At 41.8% G+C, this 26,348-nt stretch overlaps 1 protein-coding gene across 1 annotated transcript in view; it reads left to right on the forward strand.

Moving 5' to 3' along the window:
* The window catches only part of DNER (delta/notch like EGF repeat containing), a 283,977-nt gene that overhangs the window by 231,554 nt on the left and 26,075 nt on the right, over nucleotides 1-26,348 (forward strand). Inside the window, exons 8-9 of the mRNA XM_048864354.2 lie at nucleotides 3,270-3,494; nucleotides 18,909-19,031. Coding sequence (XP_048720311.1) covers nucleotides 3,270-3,494; nucleotides 18,909-19,031 — 348 coding nt within the window. The remainder of the gene's footprint in view (nucleotides 1-3,269; nucleotides 3,495-18,908; nucleotides 19,032-26,348) is intronic.

Here is a 26,348-nt window from a genome sequence, read left to right on the forward strand (position 1 = left end):
TTCAAGGAGCTGACTTTGATCTATAAAACATCAGGTACTATATTTTAGGTGCTTACTGCTTGAGAAACTACCTCTCCCAATGACTCATCAGGATATTTGAGATCAGCTGCTGGGCTCAAGCTTGTTAGTCCCTAGATTTTAAATGTTATTGAACTGATGGCCAGGTGTTCTCTGCAGAGGGCCCTCAGCTCTGGAATTCATTTCTTCCTTTGTTCTCACAGACCAAGCCTTTTGGCATACATATTTGTCTCTGATCCTTATGTGAATATGGGGGGAAGAACAAGCTCGCAGAGAAGTCACAATCCCTGTGCTTGAGGAGCAGCTGTCTGGGCATAAAGCGATTATTCATCATTCTAAGTTCATCTGTGTACCCACGATCGCTAGAAAGCATGTTTCTTGGAGCTTCCATTGGGGTGGGTAGCTCCACACTACCCCTAAAGCAGACCAGGATGGAAAACACAAAGCTCTTAAGTACTTAACATGCTTAGCATACGCAAATCCATTCCTCGTTCAGCAGAATTCTTAAGCACATGCAGTATAGCCAGTTCAAACCATTCAAAACTCATGAGACTGGCTTAAAAACCAGGAGATTTAAAAAATAAATAAAAGGAGTACTTGTGGCACCTTAGAGACTAACAAATTTCTTTGTGTGAGCATAAGCTTTCGTGAGCTACAGCTCACTTCATCGGATGCATGATGAAGTGAGCTGTAGCTCACGAAAGCTTATGCTCACACAAAGAAATTTGTTAGTCTCTAAGGTGCCACAAGGACTCCTTTTCTTTTTGCGGATACAGACTAACACGGCTGCTACTGTGAAAAAAATAAATAGTTTTTCACCTGCCTTCTCAGATTTTTTACTGGTAGTCCAAGTGTATTTAATATACTGAAGTTTGAACAGTTACTTTACATTGTTTATTTGTATTCTGATTCCTTTTTTAGTTAACTTGAAAGTTTATGTCTGTGTAAGTTTAAAAAACACTTTTACCCTGCTCTGGCAGGGAACATGTAATGAATTTTGATTCATCTCTCTAGCAGATATATATATGGGCCTTCCTTTTTATTCTTTCAGTTAAGCTTGCTGTGCTCTGTGTTGATGGGAAGGTGGGTCTCATGGGAGCTGGTGGCAGGGCATTCACAATCTTGGGCTCTGAGCACTGGAAATTACTTCCAGCAGAAACCTGTCCAAACCCAAGCATGATGGATCATGTGTTTTTTCTAAGAATGAAATGAATTCTCTAAAGTTACAGAGCAGATCAGTGGCAGGACAAAGAACAGATTCCTAGTTTCCCAACTCCCAGTCCTGTGTCCTATCCAGAGGCCACACTGCCATAGGTTAACGGGTGTCTTACGCAGTAGAATTAAGGTATCTGAGTAGCAGTACTGTGGGTCTGATTCTCCTCTTGCTTACACCTGTAGTCATTTACTCCTTTTACATGTTTACTCGAAATCTATGGATCTTGTTCTGATCTCCGTTACCATGGTGTAAGTCATGTAATTCTTCTTAAATCAGTGACAATATTCAGTGTTGACCCTGCAATAGCTGAAAGCAGAATTTAGCTTATAAATGCACATATACGTATACACGTATGCAGCATATTATAGCTATACTGCCAGCAACACTGACTTAAATAGGAGTTGTAGGTGATCAGAACCTCTGAGAATCGGGTCCTAAGTGTTCAAATATGGCCGCACAAAAATAGACTCCTACAAAACTAGAAGCTACTTTTGATAGATTTGGCCTTTTGCACAATATCTTACATCAAGTCCATGTCAGAGCATGGACCACAATTAAGCAATTCCTGACTTCTAGCCCAGTCCACTAGTCCTTACTGCCTCTTACCATTAAGAAATCCACTGATAAAGAACAAATAGTATGATTTGAATATACCATTGTATGCTTGTTTCTCTATTGTTGCACTTGAAAATATAATTTCATCCATTGCTTGTTTTGTAGAGTTGTTGTGCTTTTAAAATCTATAGAAAAATCTTTCTCAGATGCTGTCTATTATTGCAGTGATAAAACTAAAGTAAAATAAAATGGCTATTTAATGCACTTTTGTGTCTGAATAATGATTAATTCTGGAAGGAAGAAAAGAAAAACTTCGTAAAAATGCCTGGAAGTAACACATCTTGTCAGGATTAATGGAAATGTATTACTAATAAAATACAACCACCTGAAGTGTAAAATGATATTGTTTTGAACAATAATACTTCCAAGATCAATAATAAATAGCAAGAGATGCCACAATACAGGTACTGAATTCAGTATTTTTGGTCTAGCAAGTAGTATCCCTCGCAGAGTGTTTGCTACTGTTACTGCTCCACCATCTCTATGTTACCAACTCTCTTCATTTTATTACAATTCTTACAATATTATATGCTTTACTTAGAGCCTGAGTGCCTAAAGGCAAAAAAACCCCAACCCCAAATTAATTCTTTTTAAAAATCTTTCGATTTTTGAATGTTTAAGGATGACACTACTGCATGCTTCCTTTCACAACTCAGAATGTAAATAAGGGTATGTCTTCACTACCCACCGGATCGGCGGGCGGCAATCAATCCAGCGGGGATCGATTTATCGTGTCTAGTCTAGATGTGATAAATCGACTTCGAGTGCTCTCCTGTCGACTCCTGTACTGCAGCGCCATGAGAGGAGCAGGCGGAGTCGACAGGAGAGCGGCAGCAGTCAACTCACCGCAGTGAAGACACTACGGTAAGTCGATCTAAGTACGTCGACTTCAGCTACGTTATTCATGTAGCTGAAGTTGCGTAATTTAGATCGATCCCACCCCCAGTGTAGACCAGGGCTAAGTTACATTTATTTTGCATGTATCCTGAATGCAAGTTACCCTATTATAACACATACATCACCATTTATGACTTGGGGGTGAATTTGGCTCCAAGATATTAATGGGAATTATACCTGCTTACACGATGTCTGATTTTTCTCACTTTCTCTAAATTAAACCTACCAGTATACCTTTATAATTGTTTGAGATAAATGATACTTGATGTAAGATTTTGCAAATATCTTTGAAATCCTGCCACATCAAAGCAGTTACACTCCTTATGCACTGAGTTGCAATAATGTCACAAACATGTCAGCTGCCAGAATTAATATTTTTGTGCATGCATATGTATTTCTGTAACTCTTCCACAAAGTCAATTAGAAATACTAAATTGTGTAACTGTCAATTACTGCAAGTTTTTTTTTAAATAGCTTATGTGTAAAGAAGTTTTATTTATGAAAATCATCTCTTTCCACCTAGGATTTTTAGGATCTTCTTGTGAAGAGAAAGTAGACCCCTGTGCTTCATCTCTCTGCCAGAACAATGGGACCTGTTACGCAGACAGACTTGCCTACTCCTGCAGTTGTAGTCCTGGATTCACGGGACCTACCTGTTCTCAGCTGATTGACTTCTGTGCTCTGAATCCTTGTGCACATGGCATTTGTCGCAGTGTTGGAACCAGTTATAAATGCCTCTGTATTCCTGGTTTGTACCAACCAGTTCCATATTTTATAAATCTTTTAATACTTCTTACACAGCCTCGGATACATAGTTTAAAATTACTTCCTTTTTTCTTTTCAGTATGTAATACACATTGAGCAGATGTTCTATCTGTTTAGAATAATGATAGGAATCTACACATTCCATTTGGATAATCAGAAATTGCAGGGTAAGCACTCAAAATACACACTGAGTTCCATATGGGTTGGTTTATATTTACAGCTGTATTATAGAACTGAAGCTTGCAGCATGAGGATTTTTAAGGTGAGATATCAAATGTCAATGAAATGAAAAATGAAGTAAAGGTATGGAAAGCCTTGAAATTGGCTATTGGGAAAAGGCTGGAAACACGAAGAAATAAATGTAAACCACTCACAATGTTTAATTATGTCTAAGAGCCCAATCCTAGAGCCTTTATTCACACTCATTGATTTCAGTGGGACTTCTCTGTGAGCAAAGATTGCTGGATCAGGTGGAAAAACTGCATGTGATTATACAGGCAAGAAATAAGTAGTTTCTGGATTGCATAAAAAATGAGATTTTTTTTCCCCCTTTCTGTAATTGTTTCTCCTCATAATGATAGTCAGTAATCTAGAAGTTGTGGGTAAGCTACCCCGAGCAGCCTGTGCGGGTTGTTGCCCCCCTCTGCAATTTCTGTATACACAGATTTTATCATAAGAAGAAATTGCTGACAGCATATTCCAACAGTGATAACTACGTAAACAGAACTGTTCAAGCTAATATAGAGAAGATTTGTCCAGACAAAAATACAGAAAAGGAAAAAATATCCCCTCTTCCTCATTGCTATCAACTAACCTTGCAGAATAGCAAGCAGCAATCCAGGTTTCATGTTTGAAGATGCACAGGGAATGAACAATTAAGGCAATATCAAGGGAGACAACATTCTTGTAGTGTTTTAAAGTGAATCTATCCTGAGAAAGTACAGTTTGCAAAACTGTACACTTGAAAACTGCGTCTGCAGAAGAAAAAACTTCCACCTCATAACAGGCAAAGTGGTGTTCTGTTGACAACTTAGGATCATAGGTTGAAATGTGCAGAACTACTTTCTTTTGATTCCTTGCAGAGGAATCTTGTTAACAAACATATACACTTGTTTCATTATTGGTTTATTTATGTAAAGATGAACATGTTTCAGGGCAGATGTACTCAGCTTTGCTGGGCTAGAAATCAGTGATGTAATTGAAAAGAGCCATCGTGACATCTTGGTAGTGCAGTATGACGTTTGCATTGTGGCATCGCCTCACCATACCAACATCATTATATATTGATGTAATGCTACGATGCACAAATGGCAGCATTATTATATCTGCAGCTCCAGTCAGCACAATATCTGTTCTCTCATCATCTCTCTTGACTTCTAGGAAAACGGGGAGTTTCTCCTCTTTCACCTTTTTTTTTCTCCTCCCTTCCTGGTTTCTTGGCCAGATATGGAGGGATCTCATAAGCTGATCCCGAATGGTCAGTGCAAAGCATGATGATGAGCTTGTGATGTGGGAGCTAGAACTGAGACTTGCAAATAAATCTTCAACTATTTAGCCCTCCTTGTGGTACTTTGTCATATTGCCTGAAATATGCTAGTGCTCCTGGGAGCAAAGCAAAAGAAAGTGAGCTCAGATTCCATGGGACCACATTCAGCTATTGATCCCCAGTTTGAGTGGTAACATTTCTGATGTTTTCATGTCCTTCCTCTGGTCTGTGTAAATCATGAAAAGAGCTTTTCAGCTTCTCTATTCTGAAGTCTGTTGTTATACCACCTTATTGCTCTGCCAATGGAGAGAGTTGGAATGATGCAGTTTAGGACAAAAGAAAGGTAAAGGCAATATTTTGGTTTAATTGGCTGACTGATTATTGGTGTTGTGAGGAAGAAAGATCATGTTTTGCCTGCTGCTTCCAGTTTCAGATAATTTTATGGTGTGGTGAAATTTGGATAAATGGCCATTTTCCCTGACAAGAGTGAATTGTTGTCTGAGATCCCCAGTCTGCAGTACTGGCATCTTGTAAGACTGGTAAAAGTTGTTGATTGAGGAACCAAGAAACTTCCCAATTTATGAATTCTTTTTGGACAATCACCATTGTATGGACGATACAATTAACTGCCAGTCTCTTGGGGCACTACGAAGAATTTTGAGCAGTTTCTGATGAATAGTGCGACTGAACAATTGCTTCCAGATACAGTACTGCAGCACTTTTATATGAATTAGAATATGTTGAAATAATTGTCACAGATTAGCAGCAAAAATATGGATTTGAACCATCACATAAAGTCTTTGGATATCGCAACAGATGACATAGTTTTTTCACAAATCAATAGAAGCCAGTTTAAATCCTGTGCTGGGAATTTTGCAATGTTATAGTGAAATTACACAATTCCATTCAGAGGGAGAAAAATAGGGATATCAAATGGAAGATGAGGCTATGCCACATTAGTGTTACGCCCGGGTTCACTTGCTGTCTGGTAGACTTAAGTGTCCTGTGGACACTGTCCAGGGGACACCAGTTGTCTTTGGGACTGGTGAATGGCATTATTTGAGAAAAAAGCTTTGCTATTTCCTAGCATCTGATATGAATGGAGGTGAAGATAAGTCTTTCAATTTCAATTTTCCAGTCATAAAGCAATTACATCCTTCAAAGTTTATTGTTAGTTTGCATAATAGAGGAATCCCATGAGAATAAGTTAAACTGGGTATCTAGCTGAAGAGCAACAAGCCTAATCATATGTAAATATAGCTAACATATTTTATAAAGAAGGTGAAAACTAAAATTCGTACCAGGTTACTAATTATTTCCACATCTGACACAAATATCTTTTTTTGATTTCAGATCGGAGAACCTGCCAGGTGTTATTTTTTCGAACTTCATTTGATAGAACTAGGAAATTGATGAGATTTTAATATTAACCCCTTCATTCCTGATTTTTTTCCCCATAAGGAATGAATGGGAGTGGGAATCAACTGTGTGGATATGGAGGAGACACCAGAAAATCCAGTGAGGGAGGGAGCAAGAGTAGCAGGAGGAACTGGATAGGTTGGCAGCAGTACCCCATAAATTGACTGCCTGGCCAGTACTCTGTTAGCAGCTTAGTTCACCAGGCTAACACAAAAACGCAGTTTTTCCAGCCAATGCATGCTACCAGCAGGTGGGACAGAGTGAAGAAGCATTCTTGCAGGGGAAGCAGAGGGTAGTGGGGGGAAAAGGAGAGCTGCAGAACTGGCCAAAAAGGAGAGTGGTTCGTTGTGATCAAAGGGTGTCAATGCTTCAATAAACCTTTTGATCTTTCAGTAGTTCCTGATGCATGTCAGAACTAAAGATGTAGGTATTAAAATGTCAGTAATATGTATGCTCTGGGAGGTTATCTTTCAGCTACTGATAGGAAACAAATATACTTTAGGGTTACAAACTGCAATGCTAAGTGCCACATTCTACCTGTGCATGATCCATGGGCAAACATGTCAGATCAACCCAAACCCCTGCACTCTAGGGGGTTTGAATTCTCTGTGGAGAAATAAATGAAAAAATCACTACTTTTGAGACTAGCTGTGTAAATCTATTTGTGGGCTTTTTGTTTCTCATTCCGCAGTTCTTTTATGTTGTGGAAACCTATTTTTATTTAAACAGTACTCACATGGGCAAAGTTTTGCCAGACTGGACCCATGGAAGTAGTAGTCCAGACCCAGAAATTAAGTACAGGTCTTTCAGATGGAAGTCAGTAGCTCAGATGTTTTTTGTAGCTCCATGTTGTGATATTTTATGCAAAGTGTTTAAGGAGCTGGTTTGCATACAGCCATAAACTTCAGGTTTAAAAACTTAAATGGATTTGGTGTTGATGAAAGGGATAAGATTGACAGCCCTAGCGAATTTAATCCCCTGCTTATCTACAGGGCAGCAGCAGGGCAGACTTCCAAGAGGCCGTGCCTTGCCAGCATACTTCAGTCTTGATCTGAGGAGACTTACTATAGGGATAGAAGGGCTAGTTCAGCCTCCCAGGCCCCCACAATCCTTGACCTCTCTGAGTTTGCCATTCTGTGCAAAGCATGATCGTGAGCTTCTTATATGGGAGCTGGAACTGAGACTTTCCAAACTCCTCTCATATAAGGGCCACCAAACATCCATTAGATGGAAACACCTGGTAATCCCCTACAGAGGTGGCTATATGCAGACAGGTGACATACAGGCGAAAGGCTCAGTAGCTCACTAGCATTGCCCTGAGGAACGCTGTCCTCCAGTAAGCAGTGGTTAGTGTAGAATGAAACAGGAGTGATCTCTTACACTGTCCCAGTCAAGTGCTATGTATTTAAGCCAGGTAGAGGAGAACAAACCTATGGTCTCCAGGCTCACAGCCCATTATTTCATATAGGAGTATTCCTCTTATAGATACAGTTGGATACACATAATGTGTCTCAGATACTGAGACTTTTCAAGGATTACCCAGACTAGTAAAGAGTTCTGTAACCCCTGCTTTGTAACTTGGTGTGCCTTATTGCTATACTGCTATGGCTCAGAGCTCTGATACCAGTAGCCAGCCTGCAGGCATAGAGGTCTCAACTCTGGCATCCACTACCCTAGTTACTGTTGCAGAGCATCCTCAGAAACACCTTTCAGTCCTGAGTCCCCCCCATCTCCTTCTCCCTGAGTTCTTAACTACCAGACGCTTGGACTTTTCCCCTCTGGTCTGTCACTCCCAAAAGGAGTGAAACCTGCAGCCAGTTATCAGTTCACTTTGGCGCACACACACCACACAGTTTGCACAGCAGAGACCTGCTTGGGGTAAAAATAAACAAAAAGATTGTTTAATAGAAAAATCAGAGATTCAAAGGTGAAATAGTAAGGGAGAGCAAACACAGAGCAGTGACACAGAAAATAAACATAAAGATGCCATCTCAGGCTTTGCACTTCTATGATAGCTAAATTCCCTTTTCCATCACAAGTGACCTATTGCCTCTGAACAGTTTCCTAGCATGCCATCTGTCCTAGAGGGGATCCAGTGTTTCACAGACAGCACCCCGCTTAGATACTGGCTCTCAATTTATTGAAATTCTTACCCTCAAACCTCCTTCCCTTTTAACAGGGTTTTCATTTTTTCCCCTTTCTCTTGGACGATGATAATTCATGGTTACACGGAGTGGGGCAAACTCTCTCCTTTCTTAGTTTTCCAAGACTCGGGTTTTCTTTTCAGCTTCAGTGTTTTTTCATTAACTTGAATGGTCCATCATTGTCTTTCCCTGGGTTGTGCAAGGTTAGGGACTGGGAATTGGTTTCCTGTTAACAGCTTACCTGGGAGGTGCCCCTCCCTGCTTGATTGCTTCCCTCCTACTGGTGTGAGGTAGGGTTGAAACAGTCCCTTATTTTTTCATCTCTGCACAAGAAGATTGGGAGTTGCTGCGTGAATGTAGGTGAGTACTGCTTATTATTATTAATACTAATAATGATAATATCTGTAGGAGGGGTGGGCCAGGGTGCTAAGAAAACAGTCCTTTATTTTTAAAATACAATGTAGGCAACCCTACTATGAGATGATGCTGTAGTTGCAGCATAGTTACAATTACAATATTCTACTCCTATATGCATGCATACATTCATAGCCATAACCTGTATACCTATTTCCGTATGTTATGTAGCTTATCTGAAACTTAATCTCATTTTCAGAACTTCCGAGTCCATAAGTTCTACTTCATTTTCTTACATTTGATCTCAGGAACAATTCTGGTTTTAAGGTACTTAGGAGGGGTTATCACATCTTAATTACAGAGACAAAAGAACCACAGAGTTTTGCTCTCATCTGCAACCTCAATGCTGTCCTTCCTTTATGCCCTCTCTTTTCACCATTAGGCATATGCTGTTAGCTGGGTTTTCATCTCTGTTACTTCTGCCTCAGAAATTACACATGAGAGGAATTTTAAACTGCTTCATTTAGCCCAAAGACTGTGAAATGTCTTTGCCTTGTAGGAAGCTTGGTTTCCATCTTTTCTGGACAGTGTGCAGCATGGAAGAGTGAAAAATGATAGCTATGACACTTACGTAGCTGCACAATCTGAAGAGCACTCTCAAACCAGCGTTTAATATTGATGGCGTTTTTAATGCTGGCTGTCATTATTATTGCAAGACTGGGACAGATAAGGATAGCTTGCATTATCTAATGCAGAGGTTTTCAAACTATGGGGTGCTCCTCCTAGGAGGTATGTTCGGGGGTGGGGTGGAGGCAGCGATTGACAATGCCAGGCAGCTCAGGCTTCAGCCCAGTGCAATGGGGCTCAAGGAGGGAGCACCCCCTCCACCCCCGACTCACCTCTTTTTGTTTGGATTGGGGGAGCACAACCAATAATTGTAACTCAAAGGGGGGGCTCAGCTCAAAAAGTTTGAAAACCACTGTTCTAATGGCTTGTTATAGTAGAATTTTTATTATAAGAGAGAATTTTTTTAAATACATTAGATTAAGACCTAAAATTGTAAATTAATTTTTAAAACCAGCTTGATGCTTCGTAGAATATTTTTCTTATCTCGGAGGTAAAATATCGATACATACTTATCCCCAATTTCTAAGTTATATATAAATAGAACTTCAGTATATGTACCCTATAGGAGCTCCATAGACTTGCCTGCATGGATCCAATTGCAAGATTGGTGACTATATTTCAGGAAGCACTAATGTTATTTTTAGTTACATCAGGCTTAACAGACAAACACTAAACTACATTCATGCCCATTGAAACTGTGATAAATCAGAAAGTTGAGCATCAGAACCAGTCTCCAAATGACTTACACAAAGCCTTTCTAATCTGAGTTATCAGAAAATCTTTCCTGCCATTATTGACAAAGAAAATGTATTGTTTTTGACTTTTGTACACCCTTAGCTTTGCTGAAGTGGACAAAACTAAGGCTGCAAGTTCAACCCTGACCAAAAACAATTTTTATCATCCAGCTTGAATAGCCTTTGAAGTGCCTTTGACTATAAGAATTTTCCTATTAAATGAAATATTTCCCTCTCTCTCCCCCCCCCCAAAACCATACACACACACGCTACCTGAGTTATATGCTCTCTATCAAAAGGGGATGAAATTGCAATAATCACAGTACAAGAGAAAAAAGCTAATTTATTAGTAGGCTTAGAAACTCCATTACCCGTTCAGCTCCACGTTCTACAGTTGGAATCAAAGGGTCAAATCCAGGCATCCATGTGAAGCCTCACTGGCTCCATGGGGCTCTACTTGCATGGATACATCTGCAGGATCAGGGTCTAAAAATCATTGCAACATAAAGGGGAGAATTAAAATCTTTCAGAGAGTTTACCAGTGAAGTATGAGTCTCGTAGAGATACTGAAAAAATACAGTCCAGCTGAACTTTCTCAAGGTGTTAAGCTTACTACATGTTCAAGAATTATCCTTGATTAAAACTCTTATGAACGTTTTGGTGCTCTGCTCATCTGTGGCCTGACTCAGTCTACTGAAATCAAATGGAGCCTTTCTGTTGACTTCATAGAACATTGGATCAGGCCCTTCATTTCAAAGCTATTTTTTTTCCCAATTTGCAATGACCTTTTCCAATCTTTTAAATCCTACTTTCAAACTGAATTATCTCATTGGGTAGCAATGTCTATTTTGAATGCAAAAGAATTAAAACTTTTTGATTTATAAACCACGAGTGGCTGAAAGTCGCCTTTCCAATGAAACTTTGACATAAGTTGGCTCGATAGTTGTAGAAATCTTATCTGCTACTTGAACGGCTTTTAGAACAGCAACAGCAAGATGGGATTGCAGTGAGGGTTGTAGTACCATGGATGATGTCCCGATATAGTCTGTCACTCTTCTATATGCAATGGGAATTTCCACCAGTAATTTATTTAAGGAACCTCCATTCTTGTTCTTGTCTCTGCTTTGGAGACATTATATGAATTATAAGGATTTGGCGTTTGAAATCCAGTTGGAAAATAAGGTATATAGATATTAGGGGAAACTAAGTATCAACTCCAAGATGGGTTGCCAAAGTGCTAGTGTGAAATCCTGGCCCTATTAAAGTCAATGGGAGTTTTGGTTTTGAGCTTAGTAGTGCCAGGATTTCACCCCTGGATAATACATAAAAATAATGTGCCCAGGTAGCACACACACTATAATCCCACATGTACAGACATGGATATAAGATGCTAACACACATTCAGATATACATCTCCGTCACCAAAATATATAAATTATATCATCATTAGAACATTTTTTTAAAAAGAGTAAGAGAAAAGTGAACCAGGGGGCAGCAACTTCATTGATAATAGCCAGGGATGTTTCTCTTCTACTCTTTGCCTTTCCTTCCTGCAGGTTTGTAGCTGGGGGTAGGCTGGTCTCAGTGCTTCAGAATGGGCAGCTGCAACATTTCCTGTAGTTGCAGCAGTTCTTTTCTGTTCTTCTCTCTCCCCTCTCTCTGGGGGCAGACCAGTCTCAAGACCTTGGCAGTGATGGCTGCCGGGTAATTCCAACTGCCAGCTATCTCACAGCCCTTTTTGCAGCCTGCTTTGCACAATCTGGCCAGTGTTGGTGAGCCTGCCTTTCTCAACTGGAGAAGCTTCCCTGTATCTCTCTGTCTTATTGAATCACTGTTTAATTTCTGAGCTTATCAGACCACGCCACACATCGTGTCTTCCTCAGCTATACCTCTTATTTCCTCTGCAGCTCCTATTGTACATGTAATTCTGGGAAGTCTTTTAGGATAAAGTTTATATGAAAGGGCACTATGCCAAGCAAAGCAGAGTTTTATTGTACTGTACCCCATTAGGCCAGCACACAGAGGTGTGGCTGTTGTGCTGAAGTCTCGAAGTGCTTGGGGTCATTAAGTCAGGGGAGGGAGGGAGGAAAGGTGTGGTTCCTGAGGAACTGGAGCCTAAGAGAAGCTTCAAGAGTTTTTCCCCTTGTCCCTCATCAGCTACTTCCCCCCTGCCTTTCATTGGCCTGTGAGTGCAGAAATTGAGAAGAGGGTGGTGAGAGCTGCTATGTTTGTACCCTCCCCAGTCTGACTCCCATAGCCCTTCTGAGAATGGTTGTCTACAGAGGCAGCTCACCTAGGAAAGGAGCTGCCTGCAGGCCATGCTGCAAAATACATGGGGCAGAGATGCCCCAGCTCCTGCAAGCCAGTCGGACAGGACTCCTCTCTGTTTATGAATTATGTAAGGGTCAATGATCCCAGCCTCTTCTAGGCACTTTGCCTGGACTCCTCACCATTTATGGATCAGGTTAGAGTGGGTGGGGTACGAGCCCCCAGGGAAGTCTGTGTGAGAGAGCCTAGGAGTTTTGTGAAGGGGAGATGGTATGTGTGAGAGAGACCTTGATGTGCCTATGAGACTCAGTGAATGCAAATGTGTGGGAAGGGCTGTGAGTGACTTTGGAAGGAAGAGGGTGTCTGAGAAGGAGAAAGGAGGATTTGGGCATCCTGGGGAAAGAAAGAGGTAGGTATCTGTCTTTGTGAGGGAGGATGGCAGAGGAAAGGGGACAGCCAGTAGGGAAAAAGAGGTGTAAGGATTTGGGTAAAGCTGGTTAGAAAATAATGAATTTCAAACTTTTTAAAAATGAAAATCAGGGACAGATTTTTCCAGAATATTTTTCCCATTTTTCAACCATCTCCTGGATGGGTGAGGGGAAAGGAGTGTGAAAAAGAGGACACATCTAAGCAGGAGTAGGGGGCACATACACATCATTATGCCCTGCCTGCCCACATAAGATGTGGCTGTTGAATGCATGTTCAAGTTCTGCCTTCACCTGGGAAAAATAGAGCTATAAGTTCAGTTGCCCGTTTTGCCTATAAAACATAAACTGTATCACTGAAGGTGTTCATCAGCAGAGACGGCACTGAAGAACATTGCACTGATGACCAGCAGTTAGAGTTGCTGGATAATGCAGATATTATTCATTGTTTTTGTCTGGTCACACATAGAATAAGCTGTGCACTGTACAAGCGCAAAGATGAAATCAGTTTTTTTAATTGATTCTGACACAAAATCAGCAGAATTTTAATAGGTCAGAGACAGATGAAGTTATCAACAGACGATTCCTCTCAGGTCAATGTATTCATTTCATCTCTTTGACTGCAAAGTGATGTATATAGATTTCAGAGGATACATGTAGAAACAGTATAAGCATCCTTAATGCATTCAGAGCATATTAAAGAACAATAACACAAAACAGGACGATTTGCTAAGAATTGTATGATGCATCCTAGTTTCATGGGAGGAAAATGAAAATATCACCTTTCCCTGCAGTAGCAATGGCCTGATCCCATTGCAGAGTTTTACTCTTCTCTGCAATGCAACTAGAATCAGGCTCTTGGTAACAGGAAAACACTGTATGCCTTCCCTCTGACCATTCATATAGAGTGCATAGGCACAATCCACCCTCTAGTGGGCAAAAAAAGGCATCTTTTCCATATTGTATGTGGTATTTGACGACATAAACTCATAGACTTTAAAGCCAGAAGGGTCCATCATGATCATCTTGTCTGTTCTCTTGAACCTCACTCACCTGATCATGTAATAAGCCCATAACATCTGGCTGAGTTATATAAGTCTTGATTTAAGTACTTCAAGTTGCAGACAATCCACCATTTACTGTAGTTCAGAACAGCAAGTGACCTGTCATATTTTAATGAAAAGGAGGTGAATACTGATTTTCAGAAGTCAATTGTTTAATCATGCAATTCAGAATATTTCCTCCAAGAAAAACGTAATTACAAACACTTGAAAATATGTATGCTTAAAATGTCTAAGTACATGTATGTTTAGCATAAGTATGTCCCGTGTACCATTTTTAAAATCTGCTAGATACCAGCCATTTCTGTGATATAATTATTGGCTAAAGATGTTACTATCTAAACAATACAATGTATCACAGGTAAGCTGACATGGTTGAGAATAATATACACAGAGGAAATCGTTAATTCTTCAGTCTTAAAGGGCTGAAATGTACGGAAAAAAGGAGTCTCAAAAAATTCGTAATAAGGTAACAGTCTGATTGCCTAAATGATTTACTTGGGAGATTACTGCATGCACAGGATAGCACCTGAAAGCACTGCACTCAGTCTCAGGCAACCACAAGATGTAACGGTGGAAAAGGAAGCTTGCTCTGTAGTATCTCAATATACTTCATTTTTTTTTAAATTATCCTTGAGTTGGCAAAAACTTGGACCAGAAGATTGGTTGCTCTAAATTGAGACCAATTAATTGAGATCAGAATCTTGTGCCTTTTGCACTTTCTTCTTTGTGGGGGAAAAAAGAAACAACACTCCTGCAATGCAGTACTGTTTTCACAACAGACTAAAGATGTCTCTGATAAAATGTAAAATACAGTGGAGAGCCCACACATTATGAACTGTTACATATGCACTGATATTTGAGACCTCTTTTCCAGTTATTTCTTTATTCATTGTTTTTATAACTATATGTAACAAACAAGTGATTCAAGACTTTATAAAGTATACAATCGCTGCTTTAACACCCAGCAGTGGCTGTGAAAGCCAGCCCCTTACCCCGTCCGCCCTCCCCCTGCAGCTGGGGCTGGGAGCAGTGCCGTGTCTCCGGGTCAGGAGGCAAAGGCTGCTAGTAGGTCCCGGACAGGGGTCAGGGCGGGCACGGAGCTAGTAGCAGAGCCCTGGCTGCGGGGCCATCGGCTGGGGCCCTGGGAGTGGGGGGGCCGGGCACCGGTCCTTGGGCATGGGGCCAGTGGGTGGGGAGTGGGGCCAGCGCCCCAAAAGCAGAGCCTGGGTGCTGGCCCCAGCCACAGAGCCAGAGGCCAGGGCGCAGGGCCAGTGGTCAGGACCCGAGCTCCAGGCACAGGGCTGGGGAGTGGAGGCATGGGCGCGGGGCCCCAGGATCGGAGCCCCAGGCATGGGGCCAGAGGCTGGGGAGCAGTGCCAGCGGCTGGGACACAAGCCCTGGGCTGGGGAATGGAGGCCTGGGTGCAGGGCCAGCAGCCCCACATACAACCTGGGGGTGCTGCAACACCCCCTGCACCTCTAGTTCCTGAGCCTGTGACACCCAGTACTGTATTATAATTTACAAAACAGTTTTCATAGTGTTGTATTCCAGTTACACATTAGAGCTCAGTGGAAAAGATGCTGTGATATCTCAGAGGGGCAATACATTTGAAATTAGAGTGGTTGTGGAGAAAAGATGTGTTTATAATATGCAGTATTAAGTACTGTGGCATATGGTTTTTCCATGGAACTCTACATGCCTTTTGTGAAACAATGATTTTAATTTCAAAACATGTATAATTACAGGTTTTATGTAAAAATTGGTCTTCATCAGAATAAAATTTCAAGAGCATTTGAAATTTGATCAGGTCTGAGTGAATGAGCCAATTTCCACTCAAAACTGGTGAAATTTCACCAGGCTATTTTTGTTTCCAAATCTGAACAAATACTTCAAAATTAAAATGAAATGCCAAAATTTCTAACTGCCAAGGTTTTTGAATTTGTTCTGAAAACACTCTTCACAGCTAGCTGAACAGCAAGACAGTAGGAAAGATAGATCAAAGCGCCAAACAAATTTCTAAAATAATTTTGTTTATATTGTTACAGAACAGGATCTTTTTGCACTCGTGTCTTGTACAGTGTTGAGACCATTCAGTGCTTAATAAATACTAATAAAACCTTATGATGGTGGATGTACATAATAAGAATATAGTGTACTGCAGTATTTGAGAACATGGGCTAAAAAGAGTAGCATTATCATAGACTCAAAGTCCATTCTTCACTCTTTATTGAGGGAAAAACCCCAGTCAAAGAATGGAGAGTTGGGTGCTCAGGGCTGTTCGTTAAATTTTGGTGGTGTTGAGAATATCACAACCTTTATGGCTCATGTGTGATCCACTTTACCCGCATGCACAAGAGAGCAGGAGGCAGAAGTCTCCCTCATCACCTGCACAGGGGGGGATTTTCATCACCCTGGGGGTGGGGGAGGAGGCAAGAGCAGCCTCTGCAAGGTGTCTATTCTCCCTCCCATAAAGGTGAGTGAGCAGGGGCAGGGACCAGGTGGAGCTAAGGCCGAATGCGTTGGCCAGTACAGATGAGGAAGTAATCAGCACTAACTATCATGATGGAGCAGATTACTTCCTCCCTGGAGCAAGGTCACAAGATGGTCTTTGCTCTGCTTTCCTGGGGGAGCACAACCTTGCATTGCTCCTTACTCAGGGTTTGTTGCGGAACGACAGTTGAGTCCTTAGCATTCATTTTATCAGTCATTTCATGGAACACAGCAAGTGGTTTAATGCCTGTGGTAAGAAAATACCAAAGTCTGTTCATTCTACAACTTGACTTAATTTCCAAAACGAATTGTAAATGTTACGAAAGAGAGACACAGTTACAGAAAATGAACTCTTTCTGTCTTTCAAAGAAATCAAAAAGTCTTCAGAATAATCTCTTGAACAAAATAAAAACCACCATCATTTACCCTCCATATTTTTCCCCAAAGGTAAGAAATCAAGATAATTATGTAGTACTAAAAGGAAAACAACTTGAGTTCAGTAAATTAGCTGTTGCTTTTTTCATTGTAGAAAATACCACTTCAATTCAGTAAAAGGTCAAACACACTTGGGGTATTTAAATTCTCCTGACCTAAAGCTTGATTAATAGGGAGAGAACAAATGTAAATTTTCATCTTATCGCTGCATTTAAATAATTCTTTTTGCTTATTAAATATAAATAGCAATGGAAGAATGCCTATATCAGTTCTATCTTGCATATGTCTTAATTGGCTATAAAATTAGATATGACTACTGAACTAGGAGAAAAGTAGAAATATGTTTAATAAATAAAATATACTGAAGATGGAGGGCCCTGCATTTTAAATACAGATTGTAATACACAGCAGGAAGAGAGGAAAGGGGAACTTTTCCCTAATGAATAAATACATTGGGTCAAAAAAGAGGAAATTTAAATAATTTTTAAAAATAATTTAAAGAGTTTCTTTGTATTGAATAGAAAATTATGTGTAAAATACTGCACACTCTTGTAGCTCTATATAAGTAATATAGGATATGGTAGTGCACCTGTTCTCAACCAGGGATACGCATGGGGTATGCAGAAGTCTTCCAGGGGGTACATCAACTCATCTAGGTATTTGCCTAGTTGTACTACAGGCTGCATAAAAAGCACTAACTCAGTTAATACAAACTAAAATTTCATACAGACAGTGACTTGTTTATATTGCTCTATATACCGTACACTGAAATGTAAGTACAGTATTTATATTCCAGTTGATTTATGTCATAATTATATGGTAACAATGAGAAAAGAAGCAATTTTCTAGTAATAATGTGCGGTGACACTTTTGAATTTGTATGTCTGATTTTGTAAGCAAGTAGTTTTTAAGTGAGGTGAAACTTAGGGTACACAAGACAAACCAGACTCCTGCAAGGGGTACGGTAGTCAGGAAAGGCTGAGAGCCACTGCAGTAGTAAATTGGCCAGGAAAATCAAGAAACAGAAGGTACAATATATACTTTTCTGTTCTTGTATACAAATCATATTATGAATTATGTGCATAGATCCAGAGGAAAATATAGTATAGTGGTCAGGGAGGAAGCTGTGATAATGCTTTTGTAATCAGTCTTATAAAGCAAAACTCTTGTAACTCTTTATTCTGGCTAGTCTATCCCCATACTACACTAATGATCTTATTTATCTTATTATCTGATTTGAAAAAAATGCTTCTTTGACCTAATGCGGTATGTTGAAAAAGACATTGCAACTACTATTAAGACAGATGACTGCATGATCCACTAGACCATGCAAAATAGTGGATGGTCAAGTGGATTACATAACTCATGATTTCTCATCCTCTTGTGTCACTAGCAAGTTGCATAGCCTTTCTATGCTTCCATTTGCTCCATGGGCAGAATCAGGCTATAATACTTGCCTACCTCCCATGAGTACTGCGGAAATTGAATTGTTAGATGTTTGTGCAGCACTTTGAATTTGCACAGTGATAAGAATTAGAAGACACAGCATAAATGCTAACTGTAGTATTACATGATCATCATCACTCCAAGCCAGTGAAATTGCTGCAGGGCAAAGCTAATCATGAAAATTGGTGACTGTGTACTTATTGGATTATTTCACTGCTACAATAAAACACATTTTCTTCAGAGTCTCAATAATGGTCTTGGTCATCTGTCTTTGTAGTCTGGGAAATGTTGTAGTTCACCATATAATAAATGTTTAGAGTTCTAGCTATCAGACTCGCTACCCTTTTTTATACATTTTATTTGTGTAATAGATAGCCTGATAGCCTTAAAGGCACAATACCTTTCAATTAATGACCATCTACCCACAATCCAAGATAGCTAAATTGTTACCTTTTATCGGGAAGCATTTCATAGTTTATTCCATTTTCTCCCACATGTGCTTTAGGTTACCATGGCCTTTATTGTGAAGAGGAATATAATGAATGCCTTTCTGCACCCTGCCAGAATGCTGCCACCTGCAGAGACCTTGTCAATAGCTATGAATGTGTATGCCTTGCTGAATATGAAGGTAAAATATGTTTTTGCCTCTTGTTGTGTAAGTATAGCGTACTCCACATGCTTTTAAATGCCTTCTTTCTGGATAACAAAATTATGAAGTGAAGAGGTAAGTTGTGGTACGCCACTGCATAAGGTAGGAAAATTAATTTAAAGTAGGTCCTGATCCCACCCCGTTACTCAAGTGATTAATTCTTATTTACATAAGTAGATCCACTGAAGTCAATGGCATTACTCATATGAACAAAATTAACTTGAGTAAGGATTTGCTTGTTCAGGTTATTACTTTGTAGGCGTACTAGTTTATTCTGTTCCCTTTAAAGATGTGAGTTAAAGTGATAGTTTTTTTAAGAGGCTGTTGGATATAGTTTGTAATCAGTTGTTGCTGGGAACCGTTACCTGGAGGACTTCCCAGATTTCTGTTGGATTTTCTCTAGTGTAATTAGTTAAAAACACAGAAACAAACACCTATATTTAATACTCTCTGCGGTGAAAAAATACAAATGTAACCCAGTTATCTGGAAGTTTATTTGCAAATCATAAAATTCAGAAGTAATGGTAATTCAATAAACACTCCTCCATGTTCACTAAAATCAGTGTCATATCTGATTCAACAGATTCTGCTTTCATATAACATTTCCTAAGTATTTTGTAAAATAAAGAAAGAAAAAATTGTTTACGTTTTGTTCATCCAGAATATTTTAAGAATAGATTTATTTAGTTTTCAGTAAAAAAGAGTAAACCATATATATGTTTTGTTTTTACACACACAGAGAGAGAGAGAGCGCAGTGGTTTAAGGAACATTAAACATGTCCTCAAACAAACAAACAAAAAATCCTTCTCTCTTTTGACTGAAGCTCAGTCAGCTGCTGCTTGAGGCTAAGTATATATTTCATATTGATGTGTGCTCTGTTCTTTGGCACTAGATAAAGAATGCATCATTCCAGTAGCCAAGGATGAGGAATTAACCATCAGCTTTTCAGTGACAATGGAAACAGTGGTCTTTTTGAGAGTGCATTGGCTTAGACTTAATGTTAAACTGTCAATTCCACAAGTGTATCTAGCCAAAAAACCCCAAAGTTTTAACCCCTAAAATTATAGGAAGTTAATTTTTTGCATTTGATTGAAATGCCAGCATGAGGCTCAATCCTATAAACACTTTTTATAAGGCATTGTGCCTTCTACTTTGAGTAGTTCCATTAGGCCTGATTTTCCATTGCCTTGCACTTTGTGTAGTCACCTACACCACTGTAAAGTGGGTATAGAACATTACTATTACCTACACCTACTTTGCACTGATGTACGTGACTGTACAAAGTGCAGAGCAGTAGAGAATCAGTCTCATTTATTTTAATAGGACTACTCACGAGAGTCGAATTACTCAAATGCATAAGGGTTTGCATAACTGGGCCCATAAGATGGACACTAAAAATATTTGCTCATTAATTTCTAGGGAGATCTTTCTTGGGTGCAAGAGAGAATTGTCAGGCAACATTGAATGCTTTGTTTGTAAATTTTGGAAACCTTTGTCTGATTTGGAGTCTAAGGGTATGTCTACACTACGAAATTAGGTCGAATTTATAGAAGTCGGTTTTTTAGAAATCGGTTTTATATATTCGAGTGTGTGTGTCCCCACAGAAAATGCTCTAAGTGCATTAAGTGAATTAACTCGGCGGAGTGCTTCCACAGTACCATGGCTAGAGTCAACTTCCGGAGTGTTGCACTGTGGGTAGCTATCCCACAGTTCCCACAGTCTCCGCTGCCCATTGGAATTCTGGGTTGAGATCCCAATGCCTGATGGAGCTAAAACATTGTCGCGGGTGGTTCTGGGTACATATCATCAGGCCCCCGTTCCCTCCGTCCCTCCGTGAAAGCAAGGGCAGACAATCGTTTCGCGCCTTTTTTCTTGAGTTACCTGTGCAGACGCCATACCACGGCAAGCATGGAGCCCGCTCAGGTAACCGTCACCGTATGTCTCCTGGGTGCTGGCAGACGTGGTACTGCATTGCTTCACAGCAGCATCAACCCATTGCCTTGTGGCAGCAGACGGTACAGTACGACTGGTAGCCGTCATCGTCATGTCCGAGGTGCTCCTGGCCACGTCGGCCAGGAGCGCCTGGGCAGACATGGGTGCAGGGACTAAATTTGGAGTGACTTGACCAGGTCATTCTCTTTTAGTCCTGCAGTCAGTCCTATTGAACCATCTTATGGTGAGCAGGCAGGCGATATGGATTGCTAGCAGTTCTACTGTACCATCTTCTGCCAGGCAGGCAAGAGATGAGGATGGCTGGCAGTCCTACTGCACTGTCTTCTGCCGAGCAGCCATGAGATGTGGTTGGCTTGCAGTCCTTCTGCACCGTCTCCTGCCAGCCAAAGATGTAAAAGATAGATGGAGTGGATCAAAACAAGAAATAGACCAGATTTGTTTTGTACTCATTTGCTTCCCCCCGTCCCCCGTCTAGGGGACTCATTCCTCTAGGTCACACTGCAGTCACACACAGAGAAGGTGCAGCGAGGTAAATCTAGCCATGTATCAATCAGAGGCCAGACCAACCTGCTTGTTCCAATAAGAACAATTACTTAGGTGCACCATTTCTTATTGGAACCCTCCGTGAAGTCCTGCCTGAAATACTCATTGATGTATTTGTTTATTGATGTAAAGCCACCCCCTTTGTTGATTTTAATTCCCTGTAAGCCAATCCTGTAAGCCATGTCGTCAGTGGCCCCTCCCTCCGTCAGAGCAATGGCAGACAATCGTTCCGCGCCTTTTTTCTGTGCGGACGCCATACCAAGGCAAGCATGGAGGCCGCTCAGCTCACTTTGGCAATTAGGAGCATGTTAAACACCACACGCATTATCCAGCAGTATATGCAGCACCAGAACCTGGCAGAGCGATACCGGGCGAGGAGGCGACGTCAGCGTGGTCACGTGAGTGATCAGGACATGGACACAGATTTCTCTGAAAGCATGGGCCCTGCCAGTGCATGCATCATGGTGCTAATGGGGCAGGTTCATGCTGTGGAACGCCGATTCTGGGCTCGGGAAACAAGCACAGACTGGTGGGACCGCATAGTGTTGCAGGTCTGGGACGATTCCCAGTGGCTGCGAAACTTTCGCATGCGTAAGGGCACTTTCATGGAACTTTGTGACTTGCTTTCCCCTGCCCTGAAGCCCATGAATACCAAGATGAGAGCAGCCCTCACAGATGAGAAGCGAGTGGCGATAACCCTGTGGAAGCTTGCAATGCCAGACAGCTACCGGTCAGTTGGGAATCAATTTGGAGTGGGCAAATTTACTGTGGGGGCTGCTGTGATGCAAGTAGCCCACGCAATCAAAGATCTGCTGATATCAAGGGTAGTGACCCTGGGAAATGTGCAGGTCACAGTGGATGGCTTTGCTGCAATGGGATTCCCTAACTGTGGTGGGGCCATAGACGGAACCCATATCCCTATCTTGGCACCGGAGCACCAAGCCAGCGAGTACATAAACCGCAAGGGGTACTTTTCAATAGTGCTGCAAGCACTGGTGGATCACAAGGGACGTTTCACCAACATCAACGTGGGATGGCCGGGAAAGGTACATGACGCTCGCATCTTCAGGAACTCTGGTCTGTTTCAAAAGCTGCAGGAAGGGACTTTATTCCCAGACCAGAAAATAACTGTTGGGGATGTTGAAATGCCTATAGTTATCCTTGGGGACCCAGCCTACCCCTTAATGCCATGGCTCATGAAGCCGTACACAGGCAGCCTGGACAGTAGTCAGGAGCTGTTCAACTACAGGCTGAGCAAGTGCAGAATGGTGGTAGAATGTGCATTTGGACATTTAAAGGCGCGCTGGCGCAGTTTACTGACTTGCTTAGACCTCAGCGAAACCAATATTCCCACTGTTATTACTGCTTGCTGTGTGCTCCACAATATCTGTGAGAGTAAGGGGGAGATGTTTATGGCGGGGTGGGAGGTTGAGGCAAATCGCCTGGCTGCTGGTTATGCGCAGCCAGACACCAGGGCGGTTAGAAGAGCACAGGAGGGAGCGGTACGCATCAGAGAAGCTTTGAAAACCAGTTTCATGACTGGCCAGGCTACGGTGTGAAAGTTCTGTTTGTTTCTCCTTGATGAAACCCCCCGCCCCTTGGTTCACTCTACTTCTCTGTAAGCTAACCACCCTCCCCTCCTCCCTTCTATCACCGCTTGCAGAGGCAATAAAGTCATTGTTGCTTCACATTCATGCACTCTTTATTCATTCATCACACAAATAGGGGGATGACTACCAAGGTAGCCCAGAAGGAGTGGTGGAGGAGGGAAGGAAAATGCCACACAGCACTTTAAAAGTTTACAACTTTAAAATTTATTGAATGCCAGCCTTCTGTTTTTTGAGCAGTCCTCTGTGGTGGAGTGGCTGGTTGGCCGGAGCCTCCCCCCCACCGCATTCTTGGGCGTCTGGGTGTGGAGGCTATGGAACTTGGGGAGGGGAGCGGTTGGTTACACAGGGGCTGTAGTGGCAGTCTGTGCTCCAGCTGCCTTTGCTGCAGCTCAACCGTACACTGGAGCATACTGGTTTGATCCTCCAGCAGCCTCAGCATTGAATCCTGCCTCCTCTCATCACACTGCCGCCACATTTGAGCTTCAGCCCTGTCTTCAGCCCGCCACTTACTCTCTTCAGCCCGCCACCTCTCCTCCTGGTCATTTTGTGCTTTCCTGCACTCTGACATTATTTGCCTCCACGCATTCGTCTGTCCTCTATCAGTGTGGGAGGACAGCATGAGCTCAGAGAACATTTCATCACGAGTGCGTTTTTTTTCTTTCTAATCTTCACTAGCCTCTGGGAAGGAGAAGATCCTGTGATCATTGAAACACATGCAGCTGGTGGAGAAAAAAAAAAGGGACAGCGGTATTTAAAAAGACACATTTTATAAAACAGTGGCTACACTCTTTCAGGGTAAACCTTGATGTTAACATTACATATGCTTTTGTTACAAGGTCGCATTTTGCCTCCTCCCACCGCGTGGCTACCCCCTCAACCCTTCCCCCCTTCCCCGTGGCTAACAGCGGGGAACATTTCTGTTTAGCCACAGGCAATCAGCCCAGCAGGAACGGGCACCTCTGAGTGTCCCCTGAAGAAAAGCACCCTATTTCAACCAGGTGACCATGAATGATATCTCACTCTCCTGAGGATAACACAGAGAGATAAAGAACGGATGTTGTTTGAATGCCAGCAAACATACACTGCAATGCTTTGTTGTACAATGATTTCCGAGTACGTGTTACTGGCCTGGAGTGGTAAAGTGTCCTACCATGGAGGACGCAATAAGGCTGCCCTCCCCAGAAACCTTTTGCAAAGGCTTTGGGAGTACATCCAGGAGAGCTGCGAATGCCAGGGCAAATTAATCCTTTCACATGCTTGCTTTTAAACCACGTATAGTATTTTAAAAGGTACGCTCACGAGAGGTCCCTTCTCCACTTGTCGGGTCCAGGAGGTAGCCTTGGGTGGGTTCGGGGGGTACTGGCTCCAGGTCCAGGGTGAGAAACAGTTCCTGGCTGTCGGGAAAACCGGTTTCTCCGCTTGCTTGCTGTGAGCTATCTACAACCTCATCATCATCATCATCTTCTTCGTCCCCAAAACCTGCTTCTCTGTTGCCTCCATCTCCATTGAAGGAGTCAAACAACACGGCTGGGGTAGTGGTGGCTGAAACCCCTAAAATGGTATGCAGCTCATCATAGAAGCGGCGTGTTTGGGGCTCTGACCCGGAGCGGCCGTTCGCCTCTCTGGTTTTCTGGTAGGCTTGCCTCAGCTCCTTAAGTTTCACGCGGCACTGCTTTGGGTCCCTGTTATGGCCTCTGTCCTTCATGCCCTGAGAGATTTTGACAAAGGTTTTGGCATTTCAAAAACTGGAACGGAGTTCTGATAGCACGGATTCCTCTTCCCATACAGCGATCAGATCCCGTACCTCCCGTTCAGTCCATGCTGGAGCTCTTTTGCGATTCTGGGACTCCATCATGGTCACCTCTGCTGATGAGCTCTGCATGGTCACCTCTGCTGATGAGCTCTGCATGGTCACCTGCAGCTTGCCACGCTGGCCAAACAGGAAATGAGATTCAAAAGTTCGCTGTTCTTTTCCTATCTACCTGGACAGTGCATCTGAGTTGAGAGTGCTGTCCAGAGCGGTCACAATGGAGCACTCTGGGATAGCTCCCAGAGGCCAATACCGTCGAATTGTGTCCACAGTACCCCAAATTCGACCCGGCAAGGCCGACTTAAGCTCTAATGCACTTGTCAGGGGTGGAGTAAGGAAAGTAAAAATTTTAAGAGCCCTTTAAGTCGAAATAAAGGGCTTCATCGTGTGGATGGGTGCAGGTTTACATTGATTTAACGCTGCTAAATTCGACCTAAAGTCCTAGTGTAGACCAGGGCTATGTAAAAGTCTGGTTAGAACAAAATAATGTGGTAGCCTCTTTCTCTGTGCTGGTTAACATAATACACTGATGTTGAACTGTGCTCTTAAAAGAACTCATAACTGACTTACAGAATTTTGCCAAGTATTCTGACATAAGGAATACTGTTTGAATGGGCAAGGATAAAGCACAAGCTGAAAAGGACATTGTAAAACAAGACTCAGTGTATGCATAAAACAAATGTATTACCAACTAAATTATGTAAATCCTTCTCATTCTCATTTTCATTCAGGCCTGCAGAATAGTATTATTATTATTATTTATAATTTGTATTACAGCACCCAAAGACATAAAACATAAGATAGGTCCATAATTGAAGAAATTACCATCTGAATAGATCAAAAACAAAAAACACACAGACAAGAGATAGGGGAACAGATATAAGCATAGAAGTGATGGAGGTGAAATGTGTCATGTTTCCATAAGGGTAGTTAAGCTCTGGACTAGGCTTCCAAGGGAGGTTGTGGAATCCCCATCATTGGACATTTTTAAACACAGGTTGGATAAACACCTGTTGGGGATGGTCTAGGTTTACTTGGTTCTGCCACAGCACAGGGAGCTGGACTTGATGACTTCTCGAAGTCCCTTCCAGCCCTACGTGTCTATGATTCTGTGTTTCATCTACTAATTTTGTATTGTTTTTTTCTTTGCTTTCCCAGAAGGCTCTATTCCAAGTTTTCCCACCAACCCTCTTCAGTTCTCTTACTGCCTTTTTCCAATCCTCATGCTTCCACGTCCCTCACCAATCTAATGTAGCTAATAGCCATTAGCTAACTTCCTAACCAGTTACCCTCCTCCCTCCAAGTTACTCTCTCTTCCCGCACTTCTCCAGCAAGTCAGTCTCTTGTACCCATGAAACAGCTCACTGAATCTGGAGCTA

The sequence above is a fragment of the Caretta caretta genome, chromosome 9 (genome assembly GCF_965140235.1).
Source record: "Caretta caretta isolate rCarCar2 chromosome 9, rCarCar1.hap1, whole genome shotgun sequence".
In the NCBI taxonomy this organism is placed as follows: domain Eukaryota; kingdom Metazoa; phylum Chordata; order Testudines; family Cheloniidae; genus Caretta; species Caretta caretta.